The sequence below is a fragment of the Taudactylus pleione genome, unplaced genomic scaffold (assembly GCF_031769625.1).
Source record: "Taudactylus pleione unplaced genomic scaffold, aTauple2 ptg000016l, whole genome shotgun sequence".
In the NCBI taxonomy this organism is placed as follows: domain Eukaryota; kingdom Metazoa; phylum Chordata; class Amphibia; order Anura; family Myobatrachidae; genus Taudactylus; species Taudactylus pleione.
The window spans coordinates 28338260-28353340 of NW_028284418.1; the positions used below are offsets into that span (position 1 = coordinate 28338260).

At 45.6% G+C, this 15081-nt stretch overlaps 1 protein-coding gene across 2 annotated transcripts in view; it reads right to left on the bottom strand.

The window, feature by feature from the left end:
* MACROH2A2 (macroH2A.2 histone) overlaps positions 1-15081 on the bottom strand; it is a 40466-nt gene that overhangs the window by 8389 nt on the left and 16996 nt on the right. Inside the window, exons 1-4 of one of the 2 annotated variants that reach the window (XM_088475378.1) lie at positions 13785-13841; positions 4413-4637; positions 1847-1953; positions 197-394 (exon numbers count right to left, since the gene is read on the bottom strand). In XM_088475378.1, the coding sequence (XP_088331504.1) occupies positions 197-394; positions 1847-1953; positions 4413-4584 (477 nt within the window). In that variant the 5' untranslated portion in view covers positions 4585-4637; positions 13785-13841. Of the gene's footprint in view, positions 1-196; positions 395-1846; positions 1954-4412; positions 4638-13784; positions 13842-15081 lie in introns of those variants that run through there. The other variant, XM_088475370.1, reaches the window with a different exon arrangement.

The window sequence follows — 15081 nt, forward strand, 5'->3', positions numbered from 1 at the left end:
TCGGCTGTTGCTACAGGGCCAATGCGATATGTTCGTGAATAACTTAGTTCACAGACATATCACCTGTACACACATACAGATACACCATGCAATATGTCATTCATCGGCTGATTGAACGACATAATGCATAGTGGGTAACCAGGATTACTGTTTTTCTTCAGTAAATTAGACTTGTTATCACCACTATTTTGTTTACCTTTTTGAGTAGTTTGTTTTTCCCAGATTTTGGTTTCTTTGACATTTTGTCCATTGATTTGCCACCCTTTTTCTTTTTCTTCTCCACAGGTTGAGAAAGGATGGTCTCTTTGCCACGAGAGCCGCGCTTTTTAGCCAGGAGCTCAGGGTGAATTCTTGGCAGGACACCGCCGCTCGCAATGGTCACCCCTCTGAGTAACTGAAATGAAGGAAATAGGTGGTAAAAACACTGGTGGGGCAGCTTCAGCTCAGCTGTTCTCCTAGATGACCAGCACAGATTTCCTATGCAGTCTCTCTGTAGCCCAGCTGGTAGCAAGGGCTTCTGCACTCACGGAGAACAGCAGCAGCATCAATTCTCCTCACAGTTGAAAGATTGCACAGGAAGATTTGTGGCTGGGTTTTGACACTCCGTTAGTTGCCAAGAAAATGATGTCTTCAAAGCAAAGATAAAAAAAGGGGGTGAAGATCGATAGATTTAAATGTAGCCAACATCATTGTGGTCATTGATTTTCTATGGATATGCACAAAGGTTACACCAGTACCATTTTATTGTTGGAATAAATGTTCCTCCATGCTGGGGCTGGTAACCACTCTAGATGTACCTCTTCAGCCACAATGTCTTGTCACCTTTATCTGTGCTGTGCAAAATACAGGCTAGCCATGTTATCAATCATGTCCTGAAAGCATTGTCCATTATGATAGATACAGTGCTATGAAACAATTATACTACTTTGGGGTTGCTTCAATTAGGCTCTGGATCACGATCCTGCATTGCAGATTTTTGTACGTCCCCCATATCAGAGCTCAATGGAGATTTTGCTGCATTTCCAAGGGTACCATATATGGGACGTATACGTGCACCCATGCATTGTGACCCCTAACTGAACTGACCCCTATGATACAGTTATTAGAGATACAGGGCCTCATTCAGAGGCGGTCGGAGGATGCAAGCAGTCGCTCAGAAACTGGGCGGCCACTTGCATCCTGACCGCCCGCCTCTGTTGCGGTCGTTAGGCTGTGGGTTAACACCCACAGCTCTAACGACCGCTCGGGTGATGGTCAGAGACCATCGCGACCATCGGGGCTTACAACGAGACCCTAGGGTAGGGTCTCACTTGTCGTAAGCTCCGGAGAGCTTCTGGCTCTGTCAGAGCCGGAAGCTCTCCACTGAAATCACTAGTAATGTCAGTGGGGCCTCCCCCAAACGGCAGGCGTTCCATGCCACCCCCCGGGCCCGCCTTCCAAACGGGGCGAGCTGTCAATCAACATCGACAGCTCGCCCCCTTTGGAAAGAGACCCGCTATGACCAGCGCTGTCGGTCGTAGCGGGTCTCACACATGCGCACGAGGGAGCCGGCTCCCTCGTGCGCATGCGCACTGGCAAAACATCGAGGCGGCCGTGCGGTTGTAGACTGTACGGCCGCCTCTGAATAAGGTCCACTATGTCTAGTATGTATAACACTTGAGCAGCAAATTACTTCTCACAAAGTACAAATGTTATGTATTTATTTATATGTTAGTGAAGGGAGAGTAAAGAGCACACCGAGCAAATGTTATATGGGATATAAACAAAATATTCTCCAATATTGGACAACAGCATTTTATTTCAATCTAGTGTGTGATGGTCAGTGCTGCACAATGTAAGCTAGTACCTGATTAAGTTCTTCGTCATTGGCGACTGCTAAAAGGATGTGTCTTGGCGTAATTCTGCCCTTCTTGTTGTCTCTGGCTGCATTTCCTGCAAGCTCCAAGATTTCAGCTGCGAGTTAACAAAACGGCGATAAGCAATGAATCCACAGTAATTCACTAATTGTATCAGAAGGAATGAATTATAGTCATTATGCAGATAATAGTAATCATGCCAGAATATATACATGCTCATATTTGGGGTTTTACTGTTCTTTCTTAGCATTTCTTTTTCCCCAAGTCATGTTCCAACAGCGATAGCTGGACTAGAGGAAGTTAGCAGCAAGAAACTGTATGATATCATCTCCACAAGTAGCAGCTGACGTTTTGGGACAGAAGTGAAGCAACTTATAAGAGATAGAACAACGATCATCCTTGCTTTCATTGCTATAGCAGGTATGTCAGACCGGAATGCCTCTGTAACAGTTACGATGGTGTTCCACCAGAGCGATCCACACAGCAGAGACAGCTATGGCAGCCTTTCACCAGCTGTCGGCACAGCACATAACATCTTTTGTGTGAGACATCCTTCAGCCTAGGGGTGGGCAATAAGCGGCACACTTAGCTGTTGTAGAACTATACATCCCAGCATACCCTGCCACAGTTTTGCTATTTGGCCATGCTAAAATGGTTGCAAGGCATCCTGAGATTTGTAGTTCAATAACAGCTGGAGGGCCGCTTATTGCCCACCCCTGCCGGTCTAGCCAAAACCTGCTCATATTACTAGGACAAAAGCTTTATAAACCAAAAAAAAAAAAAGTTTTGAAGAAGTAACCTGCAGAAAGAAGGACAGCATTAATGATGGCTGGAGGGGACCATAATACTCTATGGGGGAGATGCTATTGAGTATAAGGTACGCAATGTTCCACAACATACATAGCTATGAGGTGAAAACAAAAATGAACTAGGGTTTTCTGGATATTTAGCGCCAGATCATCACATCGAAAAATTAATCTACCCCTAGGCTAGAAACTATTAGTAATTTTATCAAATGCTATGGACCAAAAATAAAACAAGTGATTTTGAATCCAGGGAGTTCCACCACACTTCTGATAAATGTCATGTGAGTATTTTTAATGCATTCCTCCATAGGAACCTATGGGAGGGAATTCAATTCTTTGTGGGGATGTAGTTCCTGGGTTAAGTGCCCAAAGCTATTCAATTGCCTGTGCGGTAAACCCGTGACTAGCCAATGAGGTGCGAGCAGTAATCGGCTAACTAGTGCCTCAGGGTTGTTTGCTATGTTACTGCATGCGGTAAGGTGCATCTCACAGCTTAAGCGCAGACAACTGAATCGCTCTGGGTACGTAACCCGGGAGCTACAGAATTTGTTTTCCCTCAATGATCACTTGTCTTAGCTTGGTTATTCTTCTTTCAAGCTCAAGTGATGCCAACTGAGCAACTACCAGCTCAAAGTGTAAGTACACGGTCTGCTAATAACCTTCAGTCTCCAGCGAGGTATTTTTACTGGGAGAAGTTTAAATGCTTTCTACACAACTCAATTTATTTCTATAGAGCATTTTAAAAAGTTGACGCTCCTTGGTTTTGCATACATCTGCCCTGTGTTCTTCATATTGCATGCTTACTCACCGCATCTAGGATCCAGGAGACACCTCCACTAAGTAGCAGTATGCCTGACACACCTTAAGAGAAGGACCCTGCAAAAATGTAGACTTTGGGCCCGGTTCAGAGATGTAGGTTAATCCGAGGATGAGCGCACATCTCCGATAATTAGGGGTCTGCGCTCTGGGTATTGCTCCTACCACTTTACAGCCACTCTTTTCATTACATTACATATTCCTGGTTTTCTCCTAAAATACTGCTGGTTTTGGCCTCATTTATGACTTCAATCAATCATGAGAGAGAGGGGACATTCTTTATTACAATTTTGTGTGTTACATTTTTTGTGTCTCTCAGCAAATGTATAGGCAGCTTAAAGACGGTGCAAAAAAATTATGCCCTTTTGTGATGTGGAAAGGGCAGTAGCACTTTACAAAGCAAGGAACACCCTTAAAAGTATGCCCTCTCCACCAATCTCACTCCGCAAAATGATATCTTGCCGGTGCACCTAATCTGCACAACTGATTAACCATATTGCTCCTATGCAAATGCTGCCAGTGTACTGTACAAAGTAATGCGCTTTGGTGAAAATCATGGGGCACCTGTGCAAACTAAAGTGCAGAGAGTAATCGGTGGCACCAAGAAGAGGTAGTTGTCACATGCCAGGCTGGAACTAGTTTCAACAGACTCCTCTATTTCAGCTTCTTTATAGACCAGGGAGACACTTACCTGGCCGCAAACCTTCAGCAAGCCGGAGGGGAGTTGAGGTGTGTACCGGTAACGTTTTCTCATAGAAAAAGGCACTGGCGTTACTTATACTAAGATGTAAAAAGTCAATTATTGTGTACTTCAGGTTGGAGCAGACAGATAAACTTTACCAGGGATCCCGACCGATCACTGTGTAATTTCCATTGAACTATGTCCTAGTAATATTGGTGTAGGAGAGAACTACTGTAGGTAGCCATTTCTTACCTGCCAAGTATTCTATGACAGCAGCCATATATACAGGGGCTCCCATGCCTATCCTGTACTTGTGTGTGCCTCTTCTCAAGTACCGCATCATTCTACCAACTGGGAAGATGACTCCAGCCCTGGCTGAGCGGGATAGTTTGGTGGTTTTCTTCTTCCCCCCTCGAGCAGACATGTTTGTTGCCTGGTTCCCGTCTCTATAAACTGGTCAGTTGCAAGGTAATGTGACTGTAAAATAAGAGAGACATCTTATATTTAAAGGCTGCGACTCCTAGGTCCACTTAAAATAATGCCACTAAGTCATGCCCATCACCACGTCTTATGGGGTCCAAACACACACAAAAAAAAAGAAGGATTCCCGATTCTGCGTTTTACCCCCTCTATTTAACGATTTTCCAATACACCAATGTGTGCCCGTACATTGCCGATATGTACCAGAGATGCAGATCATATTCACAGAAGAACGGATCTGCCAATAGTGACAGGCTCATCATTCTACTAGTAACGGTCTGCAAAACGACTGATCGGTACCGTACACTAGAAATGTACAGCCCCGATTGGTCGTCGAAATCCAACATGTTGGACAACCTGATTCACCAATTTCAGAATCACAGTCGATGAACCCCATACATTGTGTAAAAAAAAATATCAATCAATCAATCTGTAAAATGCAGAATTTCCCCAATTGATTGCTGATGTATGGGCGCCATTTCCCTAAAAAAAATTTACATTTTTTGAAAGTTAGCAAGAAAGTGGCAACCTGAATGTAACAGTAATGTTAAACCAAGTTCATAATTACAGTAAGTTCTAGTGATTTGGAGGGAATTAAAAAGAACTGTGTAAAAAGTATATGTAGGGACAAATTAATTAATTTAGTAACATAGTGGAAGACATAAGTGAAACCAGTCACATAGTTCCATTAGAACAGGAACAATGGGCCTTCATAAACTCATTTGTAGTAGAAATCCAATATTCAGATCTAAGGCCCGATTCTCTACGGAACGCAACTGCAATAGCGATTACGCAAGCAGTTCAATTGCAATAGTACATCCGTAATGTTTAGCAAGACTGCAAAACCATCTGTGCAATAGAGTACCATCGCAGCCTCACACACACTTGCACAAGCTCTGACCTTACTCAGGAATTGCTAACTGCCACGCATGCTATGAGACCACAGGCTGCCTAGGCCATCGCAGTGGATAATTTATGCACGCCACTGCAATTGCAATGAAACGCACTGGCACTCCTGTGTTTCACCGACCACCCCCCTGTCACCACCGACAAACTACTACTGGGGGCACTGAATCAGGCTGGACTACTACTGGGGGGGGGGGGCTGGGGTTGGCAACTACTACCGGGGCACTATATAAAGGACACTGCATAGGGTGGACTACTACTGGGGGCACTATATAAAGGGCACTGCATATGAGGGGAGGGGGGGGGGACTACTACTGGGGGCACTGCATAGGGTGGGACTACTACTGGGGGCACTGCATAGGGGGATCACTACTGGGGGCCTGCATAACGGGGATCACTACTGGGGGGCCTGCAGAGGGGGGGCAGTTATGGGACATAATTAAAATTGTAGAAGGGGCAGTTATGGGTTACAATTGTGTGAGGGGGCAGAGTCTAAATACCGCAGAGTCTAAATAGCTTAGTGGCCCTCGGCTTCGTTTAATTTTTTTATGTGGCCCACACTGCCTTAAAGGTTGAAGACCCCTGCCGTAGACAATAACGCAATGAAACACCTTCAAATACTACAAATAACCAATTTTTTCAAGCATAGCTACATTAATGTAATGTTGGTTCTGGAAAAATGGAAGACACAATCTTGTGCTACAATGTATATCACAAATTAAATACTTGCCACTCAGTAATGTGATCCTACCCACAGACATGACACGCTGTAAACAAAACAGTCCAAGCTGCATTCTGATATAGACTGTATCCCAGGGAAAGCAGCAAATATATACCTGATGGTGCGTACACACTGGGCTATAAAGTGGACGACTGAACGATATCGTTATCGTTCAGTCGTCCACTTTATCGTCCATTTTTAACCCCAAAAAGATGAACAATGACGACGACGCGCGTTCCCGCGGGTCGTTCGTCATCATCGTTCATCGGGCTGACATGCAGGCCAACCTGACGATCTCGTCAGGTTGCTGCATGTCAGGGAATGGGGGAGAGAGCCCGGCGCTGAACGATATCGTTAATGATATCGTTCAGCGGCTGTGCTCAATGTCATGAACGACATTGAGCACAGCCTGCCGGGGACAACACTACACGATATCGCTCAGGGAGCATATCGTGTAGTGTGTACCCACCATGACTCTTTACGATCTGTTACTATCACTATTGCCTCTTCTGACACCATCTAGTATATCATACAACTCAGTGACGAGCAGTGAGGTAAATGGCTGGGGAGGCACTGGCTAGTATCAGGGCCAGATATACAGATACATACAGTATATGAACTCTGGGGTTCATGTGGGCATTATACAAAGGTGCAGCAGTATGTAGTGCATTATTGCTTCTACTTACTATTAATTTTATACTCCCGGGAGTTATTTATTATTGTGGATTATCTATTATATTAATAATTATTATTATTTTTTTTTATATCATTTGGAATTGTGTACTTCCAGTATTTGAGGCACCACATAGCATTACACTACCTTTGTAGCAGCAGTATGCAGTGCTGGAAACTTGCTGAGTTTTGACCAGGGATGTGTGGAAGAGAGACAGGTGAGGCAGTGCCTCACCTGCCATACACTTTTTACTCCAGGGTTTTGACTATAAAAATTATTAGAATAATACAAAGGAGATATTTATAATATTTTCTTTACATTTTTCATACAATTTTTATAGTCAAATCCCTGGAGTATACCTAAGTATGACAGGAAAGGCTCTACCTCACCTGACAGCACATCACTGATACAACTCCATAAACGGTATGCAATGTAGCCCCAGAGCCAGGGTTACCATCTCTAGAGAATACTTTTCCAAACAATTAACATGTGCGCCATTAAAATCTGTCTTGAACTGAAAATAGAAACAGCATTGACAAAATGGGGATCATGGACTGGAAGTAAAGGCTTTCCTACCAATTTAAAAATCATTGTCTTCTTTTCTAATATCAAACAGCAGACAATTACTGGCCTCAACTGGGTTCTTACTGACAGGGCTATTCTTTTACAGTCAGTAATCCATTCTCAGAACCAGTACGTAATACAGCCTCAGTGCCAGCTGACTAGTACAATCCCATGAACGGTCTTTAGATCCTTCAGATGACACAGACTCACCCAACCAACCACAACCAAATACACAGTCGTGTTAATAATCAAATCAGTTCATATGTGTCAGAACAATGCCTGGTATGTAACCAAGATGGTGCCTGGATCTTTCCAGGCATTATCTTGGGGGGGAAACAAAAGGATAAAAATATACATTAAAAAAATGTCGACCTTTGTATGTGGCTCAGGCTGCCTCTGCCATAAAGCAGCTGCCTAAGGCACTGGAACTGGGGGTAGGTGTAGAGGCATTCTACTGAATTAGACACTCATTCTACTTCATGTTGGTGACAACGGCTGTAGAGCACAGCATATTGCTCAACCGGGAATCTAGTCTACTGTCTGGTGCAGTCTTGGCAGCCAGGCTGGGTGCCCCTCCCTACCAGCCAGTCAGTCAGGCAAGCTCTACCCCCGAAGGAGACAAAAGGCTAACCAGCAGTATAGCTGCAGTGATCAGAAGTGTAATCAGGTAAGAACTGGTTAAACACTCTGAGACAATACATCAAAAGGTAAAGACATATTAGGGCAGGGGTGGCCAACCAGTCAGAGGCAAAGAGCCAAAAAAATAATCTGTAGTCAAGTTAAAGGGCCGATAGCATGTGTGCGCAAAATGGGGTGTGGCCTAGCTGTCACAAGTCTACACCCCATTTTTATGCACACGCCTTTGGTTTGACATTTGCAGGAGCATGACCTTATGCAGGGCCCCCTGTAGTTGTTCCCCATATGCAGAGAGTCCTGTAGTTGTGCCTCATATGCAGTGCTCTCTATAGTTGTGCCCTATCCCAGTACTTACCTCATCAGATCCACGCTGTCAGCACTCCTGCTCCTACTGTCATGCTGACTGGATCTAACAAGATCCAGCAGGCACGCAGGCTCCTCACATCACAGGTGAAGTCACTGGGAACGTTGGCCTCTGAAGTGATCAGAGACTTCTTTAGCCTCTGATCACTTCAGAGGCCAGCGTTCACAGTTGCAGTGGGGGTCTGCCGAGCCGCATCACAAAAACACAAGAGCCGCATGAGGCTCAAGAGCCGCGGGTTGGCCACCCCTGCCGTAGGGATTCTTCAACCCACAAATCTAATATTTAGAATACCACAATATTTGGGGTAGGGAGTAAAGAAGAAGGTTAAAGTGGAAATAACAAGGAAAAAAAATATACATTATACATTGGATGTTTGAAGTGTGTATCATGGAATTAATGAATTAAGAAATATAAAGATAACATATACGAAGTGGAAGTAAACACATTTAAATAATTTACTGATTGATTACCCATCACATAATGATCATACAAAAGGAATAAAAAGGACAGTGACATATAATATAGTAATTTCACATAGAATACAATACAAAAACCATTAGTCAAAAACACATTTAATCCAAAGTTAAATAAAACGCCAGTGCCAAAATATTATTACATTAAATACCTACACAAAAGTAATTTCCATGTAATTATTGTGTTCAATAAACAAGCTATTGTAGGTAAGCTGTTAAGGATGCATGGAGCACTACTATGTGCCAAAGTCATAGGATAGCAGTATGTAAATGTAAAGGGATGTGGCATCACTGTACTTTGATGTCTTGGAAAAGGCCAGATTTACATCAGTTGTAATTTGACATCTCATGATTCAGTTTAACCACCGGCTAGTATGCTCATTGCAAGGCGATGTGAATTATTGAAGTTCGAAATGGGCATGATAGTGGGTGCCCGACAGATGGGACATTCAACATTACTCGATCTACGGTGTCACAGAAAGCATTACCACCCACCGTAAACAGCGCAGTGGCTGACCACTGGTGCTTAATGATCGTGAACACAGGCATCTGGACAAGCCACATTGGCTCAAATCACGCCCACATTCAATACAGGAGGTAACAGATGCATAGAGTGCCCCTGCTAACACTACAACAGTAGACATAGTGTATCACCTGGGCTTGTGACGTCGCTAAATGGACCCTGGAGGGCTGGCAACATGTGGTGTGGTCTGGTGGGTCATGGGTCAAGTTGTTTTGGACTGATTGTAGGGTTCATGTGTGGGGCAGACCCCAGGAGGCCATGGACCCCAGTTGTCAACAAAGCACCGTGCTGGCTGGTGCTTTTTCCATGATGGTGTAGGGTGTGTTCACATGGCATCAGCTGGGTTAGCAGGTCCGACTGAACAAATCAATGACCTGCAACTTCTACGTTGCATTGCTTGATGACCATTTGCAGCCCTTCATGTACCCCCACAACGATGGAATATTCCAGCAGGATAATGCACAGTGTCATTGGTCCCAAGTTGTCCAGATATGGTTGAGGAGCATTCTGGAGAGTTCCAACAAATGGTGTTGCCATCACGTTCACCCGACATGAACCCAATCAAGCATTCATGGGACGTGGTGGAGAGGTCCATTCTCACCCAAGATCCTGCACTTACAAATATAAGGGAGCTGTGGTTCAACATCTCTCCAGAGGTCTTCGGTCCACTTGTGTAATCAATGCTACTTTAGATTGCTGCACTTTGCCGGGCTAGAGGGGCTCCTACACGATACAGTACTGACTTATCCCATGACCTTTGGCATTCAGTGTATAGGAGTCTATTTATTGATGGAAGTCTTTTCGCTCGTGAAAATGGGATAGGGCTCCTAGCGGTCTACTAAAGGGATGGAGGTGAACAATGCCGGAGTCATTATTCACAATCATTTTTCCCTCTATTTAATACCAGGTACACACTTTGACAACGGATCGGCCACCATCAGAGTGGTCGATTGGTAAGTGTGCATAGCTTACCAAACGGCCGCTCGATGTATCTAGGCAAACATCACAACTGGGCGGTCATTTACATTTGCCCGCCCAGTTGAGATGTCAGATATATCAGCATCGACTGTGCTGCAGGGCTGACCTGATATGTCTGAACAACGTCATTCACAGACATATTGGGTGTACACACCCACCAATGTACTCAGATATATCGCTTGTCGACAGAACGAGCAATATATCGCCATGTGTGTACCCAGCATAAGAATCCTCTTACGGCTTAATGCCACCAACTCTGGATGACAATAGCAGAGGAAACCCACAGAACATATGTATAATATGCACATATAGATAATAATGCTATTTATTTTCTCAAAAGGTCTCAGGCCTTGATTCAGCAGTGCACTGCTGAACGCAGATTCCCAATTATCGGGAATCTGCGCATGCACAGGGCCCATTCTGCGAGTATGCAGAATGGGCCCTGTTCAATCGCACGCAAGCCCTTGAATGCCTCTGCCTGACTGACAGGGGGCGGCCAGTGTTCCCAGAAACGGGAGTAGCGTGGACGTATGCAGTCTACTGGGCTCGCAAGCCGGCCAGCCTGAGTAACCTAAGGCTTACTCAGCTGTCCGCCAGCCCAGTGTCATCCACCATCACGACCATCGATGGCCGCGATGGTGATGCCAGCCTGCGACCTCCGCCGCAGTGCTGGGATCGCAAATGCAGCAGGGGCTGTCATACATCTCCTACTGTAGCGTTCCCGCTAGGCTGTTTTAGCGGGGCGCGGCGCCCTGCCCTCTTTCTGGAAGGCAAAAAGCGCCCCTGCCCTCCAGAAGGAGGGCAAAAAGCACCCTGCCCTAACAGCCTGCGGGAACTGTCTTTACCCGCGGCGGGTCGCAGTGTCCCGCAGGTGAAGAAATGTGCGGTGACCCGGTCACCGCCGGAGAATAGACGCCGGGCGCATGCGCCCGGCATCTATTCTCCCTGTCTGCAGGGCTTGGGGGCTGCCCGGCGTGTCCGTAAGTGCCGGGCACGCCCCCAAGAGTGACGAAAAGGGGACGCGTCTTATAGACACATCCCCTTTTCGATGACCACGCCCCCTTCTCGGACACGCGCACGAACGTGCCCTCTCTAGCAATGCAAATGCAGTAGTAGTGTTCACTCTAGCTCCGGCGCGAGGCAGGGTGCCGGAGCTAGAGTGAACACTACTACTGCATTTGCATTGTTGCAAGAATCGCAATTGCAAAGCTGCCTACGTGCAAGATATTGGTGGACTGGAGCACGAGCAAGCATGTGGATCACAGCCTTGCCAGCCAACCAAAAAGGGGTCAGTTACATGGACGTATCTATAATAGATGCAGGGCGCACCTCTGGGTACAAGGTAGTTCACATTGCTCACTCTGCGCCCACAGACTCATATATTTACCTCTACACCGAGTCCTCTGCTGCCATCGATATCTTCGGGAAAATGGAGTCGGGAAAATGTTCCCGGGATCTGTGCATGCACTGTAGACTCTGGCACAGTGTCAATGTTTACATGGAGAATATGTCAGCTAGATAGGAGGGGGCATGCATGGAAGCTGCGCACAGGCCCCCATCTCTCTTAAACCACCAAATGTCAGTTATTTTACTAAAGTTAAGTGTCAAGTGTGAGGGGGGCCAGCAAGTGGGCATTGGGGAATTAGGAACAGTAGGCCGAAACTTTCACTAGGGATCCGAGAATCCTAGCACCAGCCCATGACCCCGGACAGATGAAAATTAGAATTTGGTGCTGATTGAAAACTTGAGTTAGGTGTAAGTTTAGAATTTTATTTACAGTTTAAATTTAGGCTAATATTGTTCCAGAATGGCGGGAATTCAATTAGCTGCAAAATATATACCTGCTAGTGACAAGATGGGGGTATGGCATCATTGGGAAAGTGGTGTGATATTATTGGGACGTGACTGGTAAATTCCTAGGACCGGTGCAAGGTTTCTAGGCGCCCTAGGCAAAACTTCATTCTAGTGCCCCTGCTCTCTTCAAAACACTCGTCCCAGTCAAATACATAAAACCACACTTTTGGCCGAGTCTTGGTCACAATATTTCTGTGGATACTGTGGATTTCCTTTACATCCTGAAAAGCCACTCCAACACTGACTACTTTTACTTTTTATCTCTGGTAATAATTTGAGGGCAACTACTAAACACTATACTCAGCAGAGAGAGGCAGGTTACCTTTACATTTTTGTACATACAGTAGCCCTATGGTGCTGCGAACAAAAATCCGCGAGTGCACAAAGGTATCGCAAGAGTGGCATACAGCACTTACTCGGCTGCAAGGGAAATCGCAACTACAGTAATTGGATTGAGCCCTATGTGTGTGTGACATTGAGAAGAGGTTAAGCACATATGCAGGTCATATATATGGTTTACACCTGGAGACAGTGCGTCCCATGCAGATGACACTTTTGATAGAGAGACACAGATACAATCTCACATGGAGATCAGGATGTCCAGAGTCTTCCATGGGGACAGGACGAGGCACTGGGGAGTAATGGGGGGCTGGGACAAAGAGCGATGAGTAATTGGGGGAGACGGTGCGTGCATGCAGACAGCAGAGGTGGATGAGAGAGAACAGGGTAAGCTGCTGACACTGGGGACCAGGCAAGCAGATGGGAGTAGGAAAAAAGGAAAGAGATGGGGGATATGCAACAGGTTTAGGCAGACTGGTAAATATGGGGTGTAATAGTTCAATACTGATGCACTACACAAAATAATAAGGATGTGGAAAGGCAGGGATTAATGGAGGCAATGAATCAGGGGGCATTAGCGGCAGATGGTATGCAGGGGACGTGACGGCACAAGGCATGGCCGGATTAAGCCCTCGGGGGGCCCAGGGCACATAAAACAGGGGGGCCCTCCTCCTCTTGTCAAGGCCGCCCCTTGACTTTGTCTGCTGTGTGTGCTTCCCCCCCTGCATCTCCATGAGGCAGCAGCATAGTTCCTGTGGGAAGGCAGACTTCGTAAACTCCTCTCGGGCAGTGCAGAGACCAATTCTGCAAGTCTCCAGCCTCTGCTGCCAACAACAGGTCTTCTAGCAGCAGCACAGCAATTGATGCTGGGAGGGGAGGCTGCAGACGAACAGAAACGTTCGAGGACAATAGCAGGACCAGCAACAGGAATCTTTTCCCCCTCCCCCAGCCAGAGGCCCCCTTTGTGTCTCTCCAGAAGCCTCAGCACCGCCATGTGGCTCCATAGCCTAAGATAGCTTCCCTTTGACCCTCTACAGCCTCAATTACAGAGCATATAGTCTCAGCCTCCCCCTCTGTGTTCCCCTCTAACCTCCCTGTCTTTTCCTCACTTACCTGAATCTTCTCTTTATTCCTCCTCAGCGCGCTCATGACGTCACGTTACGCGCGCAGGGCAGGTTTAAAAAAAAAAAAAAAAAAAAAACCCACTTTATTGTGCCTGGTCACGTGATCCCGGCCCTCTGTGCCTGATTATTTCAGCAGCGTAGCCTCAGGGAAGTCCGGCAATAGTCAGTGCAGTGAGTGCACTATTCCTGTCATGGGAGGAGGAGAGGGCCCTGACAGAGCCCGGGTGCAGGCGCTAGCCAGTCACATCAGCGCTGACAGACCGGGTTGCCGGGACAGAGACCTACACTGGCAACAACCTGTGTAAGGTCATGTATAGGGTAGTGGCGGCTACTGCTGATTAAACCCGCAGCCTACACCAGTCACCAGGTCTTTTTTTTTTTTGCCGATTTATCGACACCCTACCCTCCAGGAGCCGGCGCTCTAGGCAGCTGCAAGCTGCCTATTGATAGCGCCGGCCCTGCCCATCATCATCCCCATACGTAATACCCATAGCTGCCTACTTCATACAGCTGTGTACCGTCTGCTTACATATCTGTTTAAGGTGCAGTTGGGTGTAGTTGGCAGATACTCCCAAGTGTGCAGATTTCAACAGGCACATCTTATAATTTCTGCAAGCAGAGTCTTGTCTTATTCCTATTTACATTCTACACTAAAGAGACAATTTAATAGAAGTGTCTCATAGGAACAGATCAATAATTTAGTTATATATAATGCAGTAACTGGCAGGTATATCTGAAACATAACACATAACCCAATTGTTATATCTAAAGCACAAGGTGATAGAAGATAATTAATCAAGTGGTTAAAGGCATTTATAGTGTTCCGGGGATAATTTGCATGTCTATTATTAATAAAAAAAATTAATCTGCTAAGAAATCAATTCATGCGTATGGCCACCCGTCAGAATGTAATTTGATTTCTGGCTTATTTAATGGGATTTTTCTTCATAATGTCAGAAAATGATTAAATATGAGGTACTGGATTGCTCTCAGAGAATGGAAGTCTGAATGAAGCTTTCAGTTAATGGTATTATATTATTTTTTGGAATTCACGTTAGAAGTGAACTAATCATCCTGGGATTTTAAATGGCATAAACAAACATTGTATTTCATTTAATAGTAGGAAAGTGAAAATGCTTGTTGTAACCTGTGTGATTTATGAAAATGTATATTTAGTTCATAAAAGTCTACAGCATGATCTCCCATGCACCAGAAGTAGGGGGTGCAATTTTCTGCTGTCTGAACTTGGAAGAAGGTTAAAAAAAAAAGGAAGGGTGAAAACAAGA